This window comes from Microtus pennsylvanicus, chromosome 1 (genome assembly GCF_037038515.1).
Source record: "Microtus pennsylvanicus isolate mMicPen1 chromosome 1, mMicPen1.hap1, whole genome shotgun sequence".
Lineage (NCBI taxonomy): Eukaryota > Metazoa > Chordata > Mammalia > Rodentia > Cricetidae > Microtus > Microtus pennsylvanicus.
Genome location: NC_134579.1, coordinates 38,997,702 through 39,016,482, shown reverse-complemented (window position 1 = coordinate 39,016,482; position 18,781 = coordinate 38,997,702). Strand labels below are relative to the sequence as shown.

At 41.5% G+C, this 18,781-nt stretch overlaps 1 protein-coding gene across 1 annotated transcript in view; it reads right to left on the bottom strand.

Annotated features, from left to right (window-relative positions):
* LOC142853419 (transmembrane protein 45A-like) overlaps positions 1-18,552 on the bottom strand; it is a 51,410-nt gene extending 32,858 nt beyond the window's left edge. Inside the window, exons 1-2 of the mRNA XM_075978784.1 lie at positions 18,445-18,552; positions 18,252-18,326 (exon numbers count right to left, since the gene is read on the bottom strand). Coding sequence (XP_075834899.1) covers positions 18,252-18,326; positions 18,445-18,552 — 183 coding nt within the window. The remainder of the gene's footprint in view (positions 1-18,251; positions 18,327-18,444) is intronic.
* Between the last annotated feature and the right edge of the window lie 229 nt (positions 18,553-18,781).

Here is an 18,781-nt window from a genome sequence, read left to right as displayed (position 1 = left end):
TCCGGGCAGCCATCAAATGACGACTCACCTGTATTTCTCAACCTCCTCTGTGTCTTTCTCATTGGAAAATACAGAACTGAACTCTCTCCAGTTTGTGATGACACCAGAAAAGTAAATGAATTCATTTATTTTGTCTGCTATGTGGGTTTTGGTGCTTGTTATTATGAAATACTGTAAACTACTCTAATCCTGGAAGCCAAAATCTCCCAAAGAAAGTACACATTAGATTAAATAATGATACTGATATCCTGCAATGATTTTACATAAGATCCTTAACACAAATTGGTATAGGCAAAATTTTTAAAGAAACTAACCTTTTCCCCATAGCCAAGCTCTTGATAAATTGCATGAAGAAAACCTATGCACTTGCATAGGCAGAATGGAAAAGAACCTCTGGACACTTAGTAGCAGCCAATCTGACGGAAACTCACTCTGGAAACAAGTGCCTAGATAGGTAGAACCTGCATAGCCTCTGACCTCACCTCCAGCCTCTGGGGATAAATAATACCTGGAACTTCAGCCTCTGCTAGTGGTGAAGGTGGCTCTCTTCACTCTTAGCACGTATCTCACGCTTACTCAAACACTTTTGACTCTGCACCTTGGTTAATCCAGTTCTCAAACCTGTCTGAGATCTTGCCTCTGTGGTGTGGCCCTTACCACCCTCTAAGGCCTTTTTTATTCTGAGTCATTCATCAGGCTCAGGAAGTCCACCTCATCTATCCACCTTCACCGTCCCTTATTCTAAATTCCATTGGATCACATCATGTCATTGGATACTATTGTAGCTTGGCTCAGCTTCTTATAATATGGAGGAATTGAACATTAAAAAAAATTGCTTACTTAGTAATGGATATCAAAGTATGACCATCTAAGAAGCCAAAGTATCAACACAGATGATGGTTTGGTGATCTCTGGCTTATTATGTAAAAAATACTGGAACATTATTTAAAAATGCATGTGGAAAAAGTTCTCCAGAACAACTTGGACTAATACACTTCCATTTGCTGTTTTTATTAAGTCTTTGTAATGTGTTTTGATCATTTTCATTCCTCCCCTTCAACTCTTCCCAAACCTTTACTCTTTACTTACGCCTTCTTTCTTCTCTTTTTATACCATTCAAGACCAACTGTGGTCCCAGATATTCTTGGATGTGTAGTCTTGGAGTGTAGCTGGAGCATGTTTGCACACTGGGGACTAAACTCTTAGAGAAAACTATCTTCATTCGGTTAGGATTGTAATTGGGGTGCCCAACTCCTCCCTCCATGCTGTCCGGTTTTGACCTTTGCAGCCTTGTGCAGAGAGTCACAACCACTGTGAGCTCAGATGTGCGACTTCCCTGGCCCGTCCAGAAGACATTGTTGTCTTGCAGTCATCCTCTGCCTTCCAGCCTTACACTCTTTCTGAAATGGTCCCTGAAACATGGAAGTAGTGGAGAGGAGGTACATGTGTTCACTTTAGGGTTGAGCATTCTGTGGTCTCTTATTATCTGCACTTGTTCAGTTATGAGTGTCTGCATCAGTCACCATTCTGTACACAGAAGCAACTCAGATAAGAGTTGGGAGGTACATTGGTCTATGATACAATAAGTCACTAGGAGTTGGTTTAACCCTGTGTGCATTTAGCAGTATACTAAATATGACTACTTTAGTATTTTCATGAGCTGGACATAGTGGATTTTTTTCTGATTGGATGCTGGGTTTTCTTTATTACTACAAGTGTATGAGTATATGTAAATGCATGTGTATATATATAAAATACTTTTGTCTTTGAAAAAAAGTTTTACTATGTAGCTCCAACTGTCATCCATCTTCTGATTCTACTGCCTCAGCCTTCCAAGAGCTTAGATTACAAGTGTTTGCCACCACACCCAGTCTCTGACAAATAGTTTTGAGTACTATTTTAAAATGATGTTAAGTGACTTTAGTAACCCTTTACAAAATTATACAAAAGTGAAAATGAACAAATAAAATGAAAAGAGGAAAAAAAATGACCAATAATGAGAAAAACATGCAAACAAAATTAGGTAAATGCATGGAGGAAAATAAAACAGCAAAAATGTGATTTTTGTGAATTATTGGGAACATTTTAAACAGTGCACAATCTGATGTTAATTATTCTGAATTATGGAGGCTAGATATTTGTGTCTAATATTTGTGTTGCTAATATTTGTGTGTCACATGCAGTATGACTTTTCCAGTTTGCAAGGAATAAAGAACTTTGCATTCCTGTATGAGAGCTGCGCTCTGTTCTTCTCTCCCCTTTCCTAGTCCACTTTATGTAGTTATAACTGAATACTTAGCCCTGGGTACTGTATGAAGATGGAAACTTTTTACGGTTTGGAGGCTGGGAAGCCTGAGAACTCTGGGAGGTCACCAGCATCTGCCCAGTGTGAAGGATGCTCTGCTGCATCGTCATGTAGCAGAAGGCATGGTGGGCAGCTCAAATCCCTTACTCTTCCGATAAAGCAACAAATGCCATCTTTGAGGCCCTTTTCTCATGACCTCCTAATTACTCCCTGGAGGTCCTATCTCAGTATACATTAGCATATGAAGCTGGTGGTTAAGTTTGAACACAGGAACTTTGGGGGACATATTCAAATCATTTCACATACATGGGCAGCCCCGTATATGGCGGTGGGTCTGTTGAACTTGTCTATATTGATTTCATGGTCTAAGTTGATGAGAATTGGCCAGGTCTCTTCCTCAAGAGGGTATCAGTCTCATCACACATGGTGGTTGTGGGCCACCGTATGGTGGCTGGGAATTGAACTCAGAACCTTTGGAAGAGCGGGTAGTGCTCTTAACCGCTGAGCCATCTCTCCAGCACCATATTCAAGTCATAGCAGGTCCCAAATCTATTTCTAGTAGTTTCCTCAAATACTCATGATGATCAGTATGGTGAAGAATCAACTAGGGGCCCCTCTACAGGTACCTGAGCTCTTTTTTGTGTGAGGTTTCCTTGTTTCTGATACTTTGTTCCTATTGCTGAAAACATCACAAATGTTGCTTAGGGGATACAAAGAAATCTTCTGGAACTGGCTGTGAGAGTTCTCCCATCTGAGTAGCACTCATGGTGCCTTAGGTGTTGAGTGGGCCATTGAGGAAGATACTGTCTTAGGTAGGGTTTCTATTGCTGCAACAAAACAGCATGACCAAAAAGCAAGTTGAGGAGGAAAGGGTTTGTTTGGCTTATGCTTCAGCATTGCTGTTAATCACTTAAGGAAGTCAGGACAGGAACTCAAGCAGAGCAGAATCCTGCAGGCAGGAGCTGATGCAGAGGCCATAGAGGGAAGCAGGTTACTGGCTTGCTCTTCCTGACCTATTCAGCCCACTTTCTTATAGAACCCAGGACACCCTGCCCAGGGATGGCACCACCCACCATGGCTTGGCCCTTCCCCATTGATCACTAAATGAGAAAATGCACTACAACTTGATCTCACGGAGGCATTTCCTTAACTGAAGCTCCTTCCTCTCTGATGACACTATAGCTTGTGACACACAAAACCAGTCAGGATGGATATCAACCAGCTGTAGGACCTGCATAACACAATACTGACATACCGGTCAAGTATGCCCGGTGGTGCAATCGTGGCATGACTGTTCGGGTGGTAACCAATCGCTTTCTGATTGGATTTGATGTATGCTCCACTGGAGGGAATACATGCCTGCTACTGCATGACTGCTTACATGCCTATGACTGAGGAGCTCACAGACTCTAAGTGGGAATCTACTACTGATGTGTTGCTAAATGGGCCTGTTGCCAAGCTGCCTTCCCACTGTTCACGTTCGTGCCTTTAAAACTACCTGTACTCCCGGATTGGAACAGAGAAGCTTCTTTCGGTAAAGGCAGAAGTTAATGAAGAGATTCTTAGCTGATTAAAGTCCTAAGAATAAGTGACTGGTGGTCTCCCTAGGTAAGACATGTGTATTATCCCTGCAAATGCCTCAGAAAATCACAAAAGAGAGGGCGGGAAAACTGTGAGAGCTGGAGAATGAGGATGACTGTTTGGGAACTCATCTGATATCTCATGGTCATTGCATCATGAACACACAGCTGCTACAGAAACCTACACAGATCTGCACAGGATTGGGACCTTCGGCATTCCATCATAGATGAGGAAACCTGTTTATGAGGTCTCACCCTTAGCTAAGCTATTACTGGCACTTAATGGTTTCCAGAAAAGGGAGTGCCATTTTTCTTAAGTGTTGTAACCACTGATAATCTGCCTGTGATCCAGTAAGAACTCCCTACCCATGTTCATACCAACTATTTTAATTGAACACAGTGGATAAGAACAAAAGCCAATTAAGTAGAAGGAGAACTAGTTGGGAAGGAAAAAAAAAGGATTCAAAAGGGAGGGAAATAAGAGAAGATATTAGAGGGCGAATATAAACAGTTTACTATGTACACACACACACACACACATATATATGATTTTGTCCAAAATATGTGCTTGGGTATGTGTATATGTGTGTATGTGTATATGTGTGTATGTGTGTGTTGTTGTTGTATGAACATGAAATGGTCCGATGCGATGTGTGTGCACTTGTGTACAAGGACATACACTTTTATGCAGAAGCCAGAGGGTGACACCGAGTTTCTTTCTGTACCAGCCGTCACCTTACATGCGGTGTATATTTTATATGTATTTATATTTGCAAAGCTTCTTCTGCAGTGCACGATAATTAACACCCATAACTGGTCTAGTGCACAGAATAAGTGACTTCAGTGTGTTCTGCCCTAACTGGACCATCCATACCACACACACACCCCTCCTGAGCCTCAGGGACCATTGCGGAAGAGGAAGAGGAAAGAATGTAGTGGCATGGCTGGCTACCGGATGCCTTACAAGGAAACTCTTTTCCTGGAACAATAGGGCAGTTGCACAAGTGAACTCATAGAAGTTGTGACAGCCTGCACCAGGCTTCCGCAAGCTCAAGCCGGAGAAAACCCCAGCACAGAGGAGGCAAAGGTGAGCATAAAGCCCCTCCCTAGCTGAGGAGACATTGGGAACTGATAGCGGCCAGAAAGAGAGGATTAGCTTTCTTTATCGGCGTGGCCCCTAGTAGGTCTAGCATGTTCCAGTGGATAGCTACACACCCAACAGCACATAAGCAGCGCTGACTGGACTGGATGGGTTTGAAAACTCTCTAACGAGGACACCAAGTTGGATGGTAGGAAATGGGGCTAGAATGAATCTGAGAGGAGTGCGGGAAGGGGTTGAATATGATTAACGAATGGGTTATGAAATCCTCAAATAACTAATAGAAGATATTCAAGGTAGAAAGCAAGAATTTCAGTCATTTGCTTTGCCAGTTTAAAATTTCCATCATACCAAATATCCATCACCCGCACTGTATTTTAAGCTTTCTCTGTCTTTTGGTGTCTGAAGGTCAGCTTGTCATCTTCCTTCACAAGTCCCTTTAAATACACTAGGAGGCCATAAAAACTGCTGAATATTTACTTTGCTTAAAAAAACATATCAGCGTTTTCACAGGAAATGTTAACAGCACTGTTCTTTCCATTTGAAAGAATGGTGGCAATTTTTCCTGTAGTGAAACTCGGAGATTTAGGCCCAGCATCCGGCCAACGTTTGACTCAAGTCTGCCCTCTAGAGTTCAGTCACTAGAGTGCTTTGACTCCGGTGCTGAGCTGTATTACTGGAGGGGAGGAGGGTGAGACCAGGATTCGTACGTGAAGACACAAAAGAAAAAAAAAATTAAAAGATTGTCATTTTTAATTTTGCACGCTTCTGCATTTCTTAGAAGCATATCAATTACTTCTTTTGCGAGTAACAAAAGTTTTCATCTTATAGAGGAAATGTTAACTATAGGTAGAATTTCTCAGACTAGAGAGATGGCTCAGCCGTTAAAGGCTAGGCTCTCAACCAAAAATAATTAAAATGTCTTTGTAGCATAGATATTGAAAACCAGGAAGTAGATATTGGAGTTCAACTCAAAAACTAGAAAAGCAAAGCAGGCAAGCTGATAGAGAACTCTTACCTCTACTAAGGTTGGGCAAGCTAAGCACACTAAGCCTCTCTTTCCTCCCATTTTATATTCCCTCTAGTGCTAGGATTAAAGGCATGACTCCCTAGGACTGGGATTACAGGTTTGAACCACCACCACTTGAATTTGTTTCTGCATTGATCTTGTGTAGTCCAGGGTGGCCTTGAACTCACAGAGATTCATCTGATTCTGTCTCCCAAATCCTAGCTTTGCCTCTGGTCTTCAGGCAAGATTTATTTACCATTACAATTTTGTTGGCAGAGGCTATTTATTCATTCCCCAGCCACCCAGACCTGAAATAATCACTCAGAAACTATATTAATTAAATCACCAATTGCCAATCACTTAAGCGTATTGCTAGCTAGCTCTTATATCTTAAATTAACCCATTTCTATTAATCTGTGTATTGCCATTATGGAAATGTGAGGAAAAAGTTTATTTATAGAGGACACTGAAGACAAGATAAAGAAATGAGGCCTGGGGCTAGATAGAGGATTCCATGAGTTAGACTGCTTGCTGCAATGGCATGAAGACCCGAGATTCTTGTCTCTAGGGGAAAACAAAATAAAACAAAAAACAATGTATTGCTGCCCAATCCTGTAACCCCAGAGTTGGGATTCAGACAGGAAGATTCCAGGCCCTTGCTGGCCAGCCAGCCTAACCCCAAACAGTGAGCCATGGGTTCAGTGATGACTCTGTACCAAGGGAGGGAGGGTAAAGAGTGATATAAGACACAATGTCCTCTCTGACTTCCACACATTCTTAAATGGATATGTGCACTGGGAACCACATGTGCATACAAAAATATATACACAAAAATATTCCAAGAAAAATTTCTACCTATGTCTAACTTACTGAACCAGTGTAGACAGAAGTTTCTGTCCTGCCCAGTCCCACAGTCATTCAGTCCCAAAGAAACACTCAGACGCTTATATTAATTACAAACTGTTTGGCCTATTAGTTCAGGCTTATTTCCAACTAGTTCTTACAACTTAAAATTGTGGGGCCCTCACCCCTTATTCTCAAAGGGGCAAGAAGAAATTTCCTAGCAGAATGTTTTCCCAGGAAGATAGTGGCCTTCCCCTCTCCCACCCAGGAGATTCCAAGCACAAGGTCACTTAGCTCAGCCCAGCCAGCCACCTGGTATAGGCTGATAAAGATGGCCTAACTCAAGAACAGTGACCTTGCTCTAAAAACAAGGAAAAAGCTGACTTAACAGAATGGGAGGGAGCAAAAGTCCTTGTACCCATGCCAAAGCATCTTCAAAGATTCTCTTTATAGTTATGCCTTTAAAAGCTTACCCCACAGAGGAGATACAACTCCTCTCTACCTTGTTGTAACGGGGATGGAGATGAGTTCCAAACATGTTTGTATTATGCTGATTAAACCTTGCTTATTACAGTCTGGGCTTCTCTGGGGGTCGTAATCTGGGCACAACAAAAATAACCCATAATTTTTATCTATGTTTAGCATAGTACTAAGGCATGGCTTGGTACTTTTTCTCAGTAAGGCATTCTCATCTTCTTTCCTCTGCATCTGCTAGGGGCTGCCTCTCTCCTTTCCTCTTTACAGAATTCTCCTAGTCTAGTTGCCCTGCCAATACTTCCTGCCTAGATACTGACCAACTAGCATTTTATTAAGCCAATATAAATGACAAATCTTTACAGTGTACAAGAGTATTATCCTACTGCAAACCAGTGAGTTTATCGATCCACAACTGTGTGTTTTTCAAAATGGAAGTACTTATAAATATGTGTTCAGTGGATAAGCAAGGCCCAGGACCCAAGAATAAGAAAAGAAGGACCTTGTTTTGTTTTAGGAGTGATATTTTAGATTAACTGAAGCATGTGTGAGGAGTTACTTATAGGTGGATGTCAAAGACAGCTGACAAAGCCCACCCTGACACAGGTGTTGACAAACAGATGCTATGTCCCTGGAGCTCTCTGCATGACTTGCAGCATCTGGCCAGCTTCTCTCTCTCTCTCTCTCTCTCTCTCTCTCTCTCTCTCTCTCTCTCTCTCTCCCTCTCTCTCTCTCTCTTCCTTCCTCCCTCTCTCATTCTCCCAATTGTTACTACATATATATGTGTATGCATAATCTTAAAGAGACCTTGTTAATGTTGTAACTTTCAGGAACTTCCTGAACCTTGTAAGTTTCACTCATTTCCTGGGACTTGATAATTTTTTGTACACCTAAGTCTGAGACATCTTTTTTCTCTCCTGAAAGGAATGTTTTAATTTAAAGGAAATGGTTGCATAACACCATTTATATCAAAGTAACACCTAGGATAATTAAATTGCAATATATTTATGTTAAATAAAACATACAAAATAATATTTAAATGATATAAAAAGAATCTTTAGAGTCAATTAGGAGATAGCTCAGTGTTGCCTAGTAGAAATACTGTGTAAGATACATGCTAAGATTCATCTTATAGTAGCCACATGTTAAAAGAGAAAAATGTAGACTACTTTAATAATATAATCAATTTCAGAAAATGTGTCTAAAACATTATTGTTTCTTTTTTGTTATGGAATCAAGACTGACTTGGAACTCACTATGTACCCCAGATTGACCTCAAACATTTGACAATCCTCCCTCAGTCTCCCAGGTGCTAAGATTTCAAGTATGAGCCACCATACCTGACTTTTTATTGTTCCTTTTGTCAGAAACAGAATGAGATTGGACTGAGTAAGTACAAGTGACTCTAATGATTAACTGGACAGAGGATGAGAGAAATTCAAGTGGTTTCAAACCAAGCACGTTTGTATGTTAGCAATGGGTATGTGTTACTACCATACGCTGAGACAGGCAACTCATACTGCAAGATCTTTAGGCAGGAGGATAAAGGGCAGACAGGTCAACAAACAGTAAGTTCCCTTTTCCAAGATGAGTTTCAGATAAACTGAACCCACAACAGAGTTGAGTGACTGAATCAAGATATGTAAGGACCTGGCATGAGCTTGTTGAAAGGCACGATGCAATTATCTGCTTCAGATAACATAAGCAGGCGGAGGGAAAGGGGAAGCCTCATGATACCCTTCTGGGGCTGGGATATTCTGCTCTTCCAGCCTTTGAGCTGTACTAGGCCCCCTGCCTTGAGATTCTCATGTCTTCAGTCTTGGAATGAAATTAACACCAGCAATTCCCCTGGTGCTAAAGTCTTTGGGCTTGACCTGAGCCACAATACTGACTTCCCTGGTTCTCCAACTGCAGATGACATGGGCTTCTAGGTTTGTGATCATGTATAGCAGCTTCCTTAGTAAGTCCCCTCTCATATGTTTACATGTACTTTTGATTCTTTCAGGAGAACCCTGACTATGGCAAGGCTCACTTCTGTGTAAGAAGGATTATTTTAGTCTTGCCTAAGACATTCATGATAACACGTAGCATGCTAATTACCAGTTCTTACTAAATATAGCTATGAAACATATTTAAATAATTACTTCAAAAAGGAAGGTAGTCTAAAGAGGCACATCAAAATATCAATGATAGACAGATTTGCAGAGTTGCTGCAGGAAAACATTTGCTGAAGATGTGAAGGTAGCTTCCTAAAATCATTTTAACATTTCAGAAAGTCTATTTAAATCCATTTTGTCTTTTTATTCCTATAGAAGGGCAATAACGTAGGTTACACTCTCAAGTATGATGCCGGAGCAATTAGAATGTGACCCTAGCCATCCTGAGATCCAGCCATTCCAACCACTTACTCCAGTCACTTAGCATCTGCAGATGCCCTTTTACAGTTACCATCCTGCCTTCCTGCGGTAAGGAACTAGGGCACAAAGCAACTGGTGGCACCCACCATCTTGATGTAGAACATGGTATTATTCCTGCTCTTGCTCAACCAGGGGAGCCATTCACGCTTCTCAGAGTGTTCTTCCTTCGCGGAGCTTCTTCCTCTCTGTGTGTTTTTGTTGAGCCTCATATCCATGCTCAGATACTTATCCTCCTTCCTTTCCTTTCTGTTCTCAGATCTCTGAAAGGAAATGGTGAGAAGAGGATATACATGTACCAGAAGCTGAACAGGCTCCATGGTTCTTCCAGCAATAAGACAACAAAGGCCAGGCCCTGTAATGACTTCCACATCATAGAAATAATTTCAATAATTGTATTTACTGTTTGGTAATGGTTTCATTCACAGAGAAAAGGAACACACAGTCTTGAACATCACAGCCACTCAGTCTGCACATGACTGTGACGCTGTGTCATATATAACAATGGGTATGACTTCACAGTACAAGTCAATTACTCCTACCCTGTTGGGTTATGAGATAATATGTGAAATGATTCTTATCTCCTTGAGATTGTTCCCACTAATAATAAGGCTTGCACAACATTTTGAAATGCTGTTGCCAGTTATATGTGAAGAATTAAATTTGAAGAATGAGATCCAATCTGGCTGACATTTCCAAACCCTTTGCTTGGGGTGTAGGCGAGAAAGCCACAGGTATCACTGACCTTTGGAACATAGACTGTTTCCCTAGAACCAGGATACAAAGCCTTAAACAGACTTTATGTTCTAGATATTCAGCCTGGTGGATTCATACGGACTCAAACAGAGGATAGAAAACATCATGCCTGTGTTGAAAATGTACAAACTTTTGCTATTCCCTAAACAATCCAAAAGTGGTTTATATATCATTTGCATTGTATTAAAAAGTATAAGTAATATAAAGAAGGTCATGGACAAATACCATACCATTTTATTTAAGGCAATTGATAATCTGTGGATTTTGATACACTAAGGTGGCTACTAGGATCAGTAACTTGGGGATATTGAATATGAATATTTTAATATAGTTATAATTCCCAATTTTATATAGCTAGCTTTACTAAAGTGTATAAATATGTAAAAACGTTTAGAAGAATCTATACATAGTCTACATTTTAAATTTTTATCTTATGTTAATTTTATAAAATAGCCTGTAAATGCTGATGTAAAAAAAATGTTTAATTGTAAATTATTATCTTAGTAAACTAGGTTTCACTTTCAAAGCATTAATCTCTCTAGTTATGAATGCAGATGCTAAAATTGTGTTCTTCACGCTTGGGAAAGACATGGCTTTTGAGCTGCTTTCCTTAATATTTCTCTTACACAACACATGGATTCATGTGTGCTCTCAAAGCACATTTTCTATCCAAAAGACTAAGAACGCCTAAATTTTAGTTGGTCAGTGGTGGCGCACATCTTTAATCCCAGCACTTGGGAGTGAGTTTGAGGCCAGCCTGGTCTACAGAGAGAGTTCCAGGACAGGCTCTAAAGCTCAGAGAAAAACCTTATCTCAAAAAAAAAAACCATAATAAAAAATTTCTAGATTTTTTTTTTTTTTTGGTTTTTCGAGACAGGGTTTCTCTGTAGCTTTAGTGCCTGTCCTGGAACTAGCTCTGTAGACCAGGCTGACCTCGAACTCACAGAGATCCACCTGCCCCTGCCTCCTGAGTGCTGGGATTAAAGGCGTGCGTCACCACCGCCGGGCAAATTTTTAGATTTTTAATGTGATCCTTTTAACTCCTGTGATCCCATCAGTTGCTGATCCACTAAATGTTTTCTTTTTTTTTATTTATTTATTTATTTATTTATTTATTAAGGATTTCTGCCTCCTCCCCGCAACCGCCTCCCATTTCCCTCCCCCTCCCCCGATCAAGTCACCCTCCCTAATCTGCTCGAAGAGCAATCAGGGTTCCCTGACCTGTGGGAAGCCCAAGGACTGCCCACCTCTATCCAGGTCTCCTAAGGTGAGCATCCAAACTGCCTAGGCTCCCCCAAAGCCAGTACGTGCAGTAGGATCAAAAACCCTCTGCGATTGTTCTTGAGTTCTCAGTATTCCTCATTGTCCTCTATATTGAGCAGAAGGAGACGGAGCACGAGCAAGGAACTCAGGACCGCGAGGGGTGCACCCACACACTGAGACAATGGGGATGTTCTATCGGGAACTCACCAAGGCCAGCTGGCCTGGGTCTGAAAAAGCATGGGATAAATCCGGACTGGCTGAATATAGAGGACACTAAATGTTTTCTATAACGCTTCATGTGAGCATGCGAGTATGGTCATGGAATTGCTATTACTCACAAGAATGCTTGCTAGGGCAGCAGACAGATTGTACAAAAGAGAAATGGGGTTGTAAATGTACAATATCCAGGCTGAAGAGATGCCTTATGTCTATTCTTCTGAAGAACTCAAGTTTGGGTTCCAGCTTATGTCAGGTAGCTCACAACTACCTATGACTCCAGTTCTAAGAAATGCAGGACACTCTTCTGGCCTTGTACACACACACACACACACACACACACACACACAAATAAAAATAGGAGAATAAGTCTTTCAAACAACTCATAAACAGACTGGATAAAATTAAGTGAAGAAATGGTTGTATCTATAAAAATTTGAACTAATCAGACTTATATTTAAGTGAAATTGTTTCTTCATCAATAAGAGCTTCTCTCTGCAAAGATACCACAGAGTTATTGGTTAAAATATTAAATGGAACACTTCAAGACTAGTTTTTTATTGTTTCTCTGAATTAGCATAGTAAAATGAAGGGATCCACCCCTTAAATTGATATGTCAAATTTAACTCCAATATAACTGTTTGAATACAGTGAAACAATAAATCTTTAAGAAGCAACCTAAAGCTGAAATTTTGTTACTTGTAAAAATGTAATTTTTCTATGTGTGTGTGTGTGTGTGTGTGTGTATGAATGTGCACTGTGCGCAGGTAGCTTCCCACAGTGCCCAGAAGAGGACATTAGATTCCCAGGAACTGGAGTCACAGGAGATCATGAGCATAATATCCATGCTGAGTCCTCTGCAACAACAGCAAATATTCTTAACTGTTGACTGAGCTCTCCAGCATCACCCAGTTTCCCTAATAGGAGCAATGGAAAAAGTTGTCTGGAAAATTCGTTTTATGTAAAAACTCATATCAAACAAAACATAAGGGCTGGGAAGACAACTCTCTTAGAAAAGTGCTTCCCTCAGAAACACAAGGACAAAAAACAAACAAAAAAAAAAACCCTCTACATAATGCACTGTAATCCCAGAACTGACAAGGAGATGTCTGGGGCTCACCAGACAGGAATCTAGCGTATTTCATAAATTCCACATCTGGGAGAGACCTTGTTCCTCAAGGAAGAGGGGAAGGGTGGCAGGATAGCTCAGGGGGGAAAGACAGTTCTGTGTGGTTATTTGGGGACTGAGCAGCTGGGAATGAACAAACAGTTTCTTACAACATGTTAGGACTTAGACAATAGCTCTACGAAGCAAGGCCAGTGTCAACAGCCCAGCTGGCTAGCTTTCATGAAACTTTTGCTACATATTGCTGATCTTTTATGTATTCTTGTTTCTAATGTAGATGGCTTTTAAGAAAGCCCTATTTTAAGGAAAGAGACTTAAGACCACCCTGTGGACAAAGAGTTAGCTAATAATAAACGCAGCCACTTCTTAAGAACAAGCTGGCCCCTAAGGCAGGAACAAAGAGACCTTACTGAGTTCACTGCACTGGAGACACAGGCAACCCAGGCCAGTGACTAACATCTGGCAGACAGTCAACATCAATAACTAACGAAATGGGGGATGGAGATGGACGGAGTGGAGTTTGGTGCAGACAACTTTGAGTAGAATTTGATTGGTGACCTTTGACCTTCATATACCTGAGGAAGGAGGACTCCAAGTTTGACACCAGGCTGGGCTACACAGAGAATCAAGGCCAGCCTGAACTATATAAAGATTCTTTGACTCAAACAACAAAAAGGGAAATAGGGAGGGAGGGAGAGAGAAAAAAAAGGGGGGGTTGTTAGTTTTTCTTTTTCTGTTTTTTAATCTATTTCTTGCTCATGTTCTGTTATTATCATTTTAAAATAGATTATCATAACCAAAAGATATTCTTTTTATTTTATGGATAGAAATATTTCCTGTCCCTATCACCTGACACATACATGCATGTGTGCACACATGCGTGCACGCGCACACACACACACACACATGCAACAGGCCAGGCCTGAGGAAGTTTTTGAGCATCATCTTGACCCTGGATCCCCTCATGATATTTGGAGGACACTCCTCCAAGGTCATCTGTACTCCACCATCCTGGGACAGTAGATTGGATGTTCAGGCAACAAAATTCGACAAAAGTTAGCATCACCTTACCCTGCTTGCAACTTGGAGCTCCCATGACTGTGCCCTACACAACCACTTCAAGTGAGCAGTGTTCACAGCCTCCATTTCCCTCACAGCCACAGCTGTGTTTCCACAGACTGATGTGTTCCTTGACACCATACAGTCACCTACTGCATACCAGACACAGGTAGCAATGCCATGCTCTGGGGTCCTTCAAGTCTGACAACCTGAGTTCATTCACTGGAATTCATGTTGAAAGGAGAGAAAAACCCCAGAAAGTTGACCTCTGACCTCCAAGCACATATCACAGCAGGGTCACCTGCACTTCACACATCTGCGTGCATGCACATATACACTCACAGAGATACAACACACACGCATGTGCATACACATACACATGAGCACACAAACATACAAATGCATACACACTCCAAATATATCATGGCAGGAGGACATGTACTTCATAGACACACAAATATATATGCACAGAAATATACAAACACACATATATGCACACACATGTATAAATATTCAGAGACACACACATGCCCGTGCACACATATATTCATATGCACACACATACACAAACCCACACAAACATGCACACACACGTACAAATACACACATATGCACATACACACAACAGAAATAAGTAAAATTGTTTTCTAAAATGGGCTTGAGTCTACAATTCTTTCCTGTGTTATCATGCAAATGAGCAGAAAATTCCAGCAATTTTCAATCTCTATCTCAATCCCTAATTATTGTTCCAGATGAAGGCTTTTCCTTAATAAATTTGCATATTATGTCCACTAATTAGTTCCGTCTCATGATGGAGATAATATTTTTCTATACTATTATCAAAGACAGACCCAGAAAGTTGCATCAACGCAATCCTGAATTTTGTCCCGTGAAGCCTGATCCCACAGCTCCCCATCTTCCAAGACTGTGAGAACTGTGGTCATTGCCTGCAGAGTGAACCGGGGCCTTGCCGTTATCGAAATGCTTCATCTTGAAATGCTGCGTTATTCTAGCCGAGGCTTTTCAAATGCCTGTGACCGCTCTGTACATATTAATAAAAATTTACCTGGAAACTGGTCCAGTGGTGAGCACGCCCTGAACCCATCACCTCACAGGGCTTCATTTAGGTGGGGTTGAGGAACTCAGGTTCTTCTGAGTGCTAGGGGAACTGCAAGACGGCTGTCCACTCAGGGACATGGTTTTGTTTTTGTTTTCAGAGTGCAATATGAATTCTTAGAAGATGGCTAGCTTGATTTTTAGTTTTCTCTTTAGAGGCTTTCAGACTCTCGTGATAAGATTGAGAAAAGAGCCATTTAGCTTGGCCTTCAGAAACGAGTGACTGGGACCGCCCAGATCTCATTTAAGGTGCTACAGTGTTAATAAAGCCCCAGCGAAGGGACTGGAGAGATCGCTGGGCGGTTAAGAGACTGTACTGCTCTTACAGAGGACAACAGATCCCCTACCCCGCTAACGCTGTAGGGGATCTGTTGTCCTCTTCTGCCCTCTTCAGGCTCCGCTCTAAAATGCACCTCTTCCCGCCCCCACCCCACCTCTCTGCACCATATATTTAAAATAAATAGATAAAATAAAATAAATTTTATTAAAAGTCTAATGAAGTGGAGTTATAAGACTAGACCCGTAGCAGGTGGAGTGAGACAAGGGGGGAAAGACGAGCAAGAGTCGCCTTGCCTGGATGCTTGAGTCCGAAGTGCATGGCTGTTAGTCAGCCTTGTTTGAATCTCGGGAAATGGCCCGAATCCAAACAATGTTGGCCTAAGGAGAGGATGAGCCAAAAGTGCTCAAACGGTGTAATTTATGAGCTCACAGACGTATTAAACAGCATTTACCATCAGGTCTAAGATAGAGCTCAAGAGCCCTGGGCAATGGAGTCAAAGAGCTAAGGTAACTCAACACCTGCTACTTTTTGGATGGTGAAAAGTGTGACTTTGACATTGCTGACCTGCTGTTTGGTATTATAACACATTCTTAATAAATGGGACTTGCTATACAGCAATATTTTTTTTGCTATACAGCAATTTAATGTGCATTTCTTGCTTTATGTTTGGGCTATATTTATTGGCTATATATTTATCATATTTATTTTATAGTGTGCTAGTAATATTAGGCAAAAAGAAAATCTGAGCTATTTTCTTTTTTGTGTTTAAAATGGGCTGTAAAAACATTAGTGGCACGAGAATCTCAGCATCAACAACACATGACCCAGTTACTGCTAACATATATACTGTGGTGCTGGGTCACATTCTGCAAAGGAGATAGGAGCCTTGAAGATAATGGAGGCACCTTGAAGATGAAGGTCATAGCTGCTGGCTGTGGGAAGTTCACAGTGACCAGTTGAGAGCAATCATCGTATAATAAAGATAATCTTTATAGATAAAAGATAATCTTTTACAACTGCATAAAAAGTCACCACAGATCTCAACATGGACCATCCAAAGATTGTTAGCATATAAAATACAATGAAAAGATTTTTTTTAAAAAAAAAAAAAGCTCAGTAAGAGTGTGTCTCATGAGCTGACTAAATGTTTTCAAATAGTCATTCAGAGCTGTCTTTTTCCACTGTTCTATGAAACAGTAACGAGCCATTTGTCAATTGGATTGTGATGTGTGACAGAAGTGGGTTGTAAGGGATACCAGCAACACCCAGCTCAGTGGTTGGACTGGGGAAAGGATACCAGCAACACCCCGCTCAGTGGTTGAACTGGGGAAAGCTCCAAAGCACATCCTAAGACCAAATGTGCACCCAGAAAAGTCACGGTCACTGTTGGCAGTATTCTGCCAGCCTGACCCATCACGAATCCCAGTAGAACTGTTATGTAGGAGAAGGATGCTCAGCAATAGCAATGAAAATTGCAATGTCTGTAGCCAGCATCACTTCACAGGAAGGACTGAGTTCTTCCCCTGACCAAACACTGCACACCCAGTACTTAAGGTGAACCAGCCAGACTATAGAGTTTTGATTTGTTACCATGTCTACCCAACCGCTAGCAAGCTGACTACGATGTCTTCAGGCATCTGGACAACTGTTTCCAGGGAAATCCCTTCCAAAGCCAACAGGATACAGAATGGTTTCAAGAGTTCATTGAGTTTCAAAACATGGATTTTTACATTACACAAATAAACATTTTTATATATTTAGAGACAGGATTTCTCTGTGTAGCTTTGGAGTCGGTCCTGGAACTTGCTTTGTAGACCAGGCTGGCCTTGAACTAACTCACAGGGATCCACCTGCCTCTGTCTCCCATGTGCTAGGATTAAAGGCATGCGCCACAAACTTATTTCTTTTTGGCCCCCCCAAAAAAATGTGTTCACTGGGGGCTGAAGAGAAGGCTCAGCTGTTAAGAGCAATTGTTACTCTTACAGAGGACCTGGGTTTGATTCCCAGCACCACCATGGTGGTTCACAACCACCTTTAACTCGGGTTTCAGGAGTTAACATTAACGTTCTGGTGCTCTCTTCTAACCTCCATGGGTACCAATATGCATATGATGCATACACATACATGCAGGCAAAATACTCATACACACAAAGTGGATAAATCTAAATTTTAAAAACTGATTAAAACGTGTTGATTATAATGACCCCGATTTTGGTTGATAAAGATGTTTGAGCTCAGTTGTGGTTTAAAATTCACACTCCAAAAAAGCAGGTTCTTTTCACAAACCTGGGATTTGGGAGTGTACACTCTTCAGATAGTCTTTATTGGTGCCACAGACCAGCCTGTTGGCCACTCAGACATGACTCCTGTCACAAAATATCACCATCACCACCTCAGGTAGCAGTACCGGCTCATCCTCATACTTCTTAGACTGGAGGTCTGGTCGGAGGTCAGCAACCTACTAGGAATGTAGGTGTTCCACAGCCAGGTGGCCTCTTTCCCTTCTCTTTCCACTGTTAGCTTCGACTAGAGTTGAATTGGTTTTGAAACTATTTCTAAGTTTTTTCTCATCACAGAACCTGCCATTTCTGTTGCATTTCATTACAGCGAGCAGTACTCGGGTCCCTGCTATTTCATCATCCTGGAGGCACTGTGCAGTGCCGGGGAAGCCCACGCATCTCCTGTCTCCTTGCTGCAGGACCACCACTCACCGCTCTGTGATGGTATTTCCACTCTCGCCCGGTTCCCATGGAGTATTTGCATATGCGTTCTACAGAGTGAAATACCTGGTTTTCAAAAGAAGGTCTGCGCATGTCAGTATTCAAAACTCTTACCTTTCAGGCTAATCTATAAAAAGCTTTTCGTCTTGTGACAGGGTTTCTCTGTCACAGGCTGACCTCAAACTCCTGCATTCAAGCAGTCCTCCTGCATCAGCTTTCCAAGGACCACCACACGGATGATGTTCTTAATGACACCAGCACGGTCAGAGTATAAGGAGACAGGAACTACCATCGATACTGGCGAGACTATAAAGATGCTCAGCTTTCCTAAAAGGTCTGGTGGTGATGTCAACAAGCGTAAAATCCCCACCTGCTTAAATCTGTCCACTGGACATTGTCATGAGCACAGCTGTAGTCCCCAAAGCTTCCTATAATGAAGGCCCAATAGCACCAAATGTGTGTGTGTGTGTGTGTGTTTAGCAGTAAGATCTTTACAGACGTTAAGTGAAAATGAGGCATTG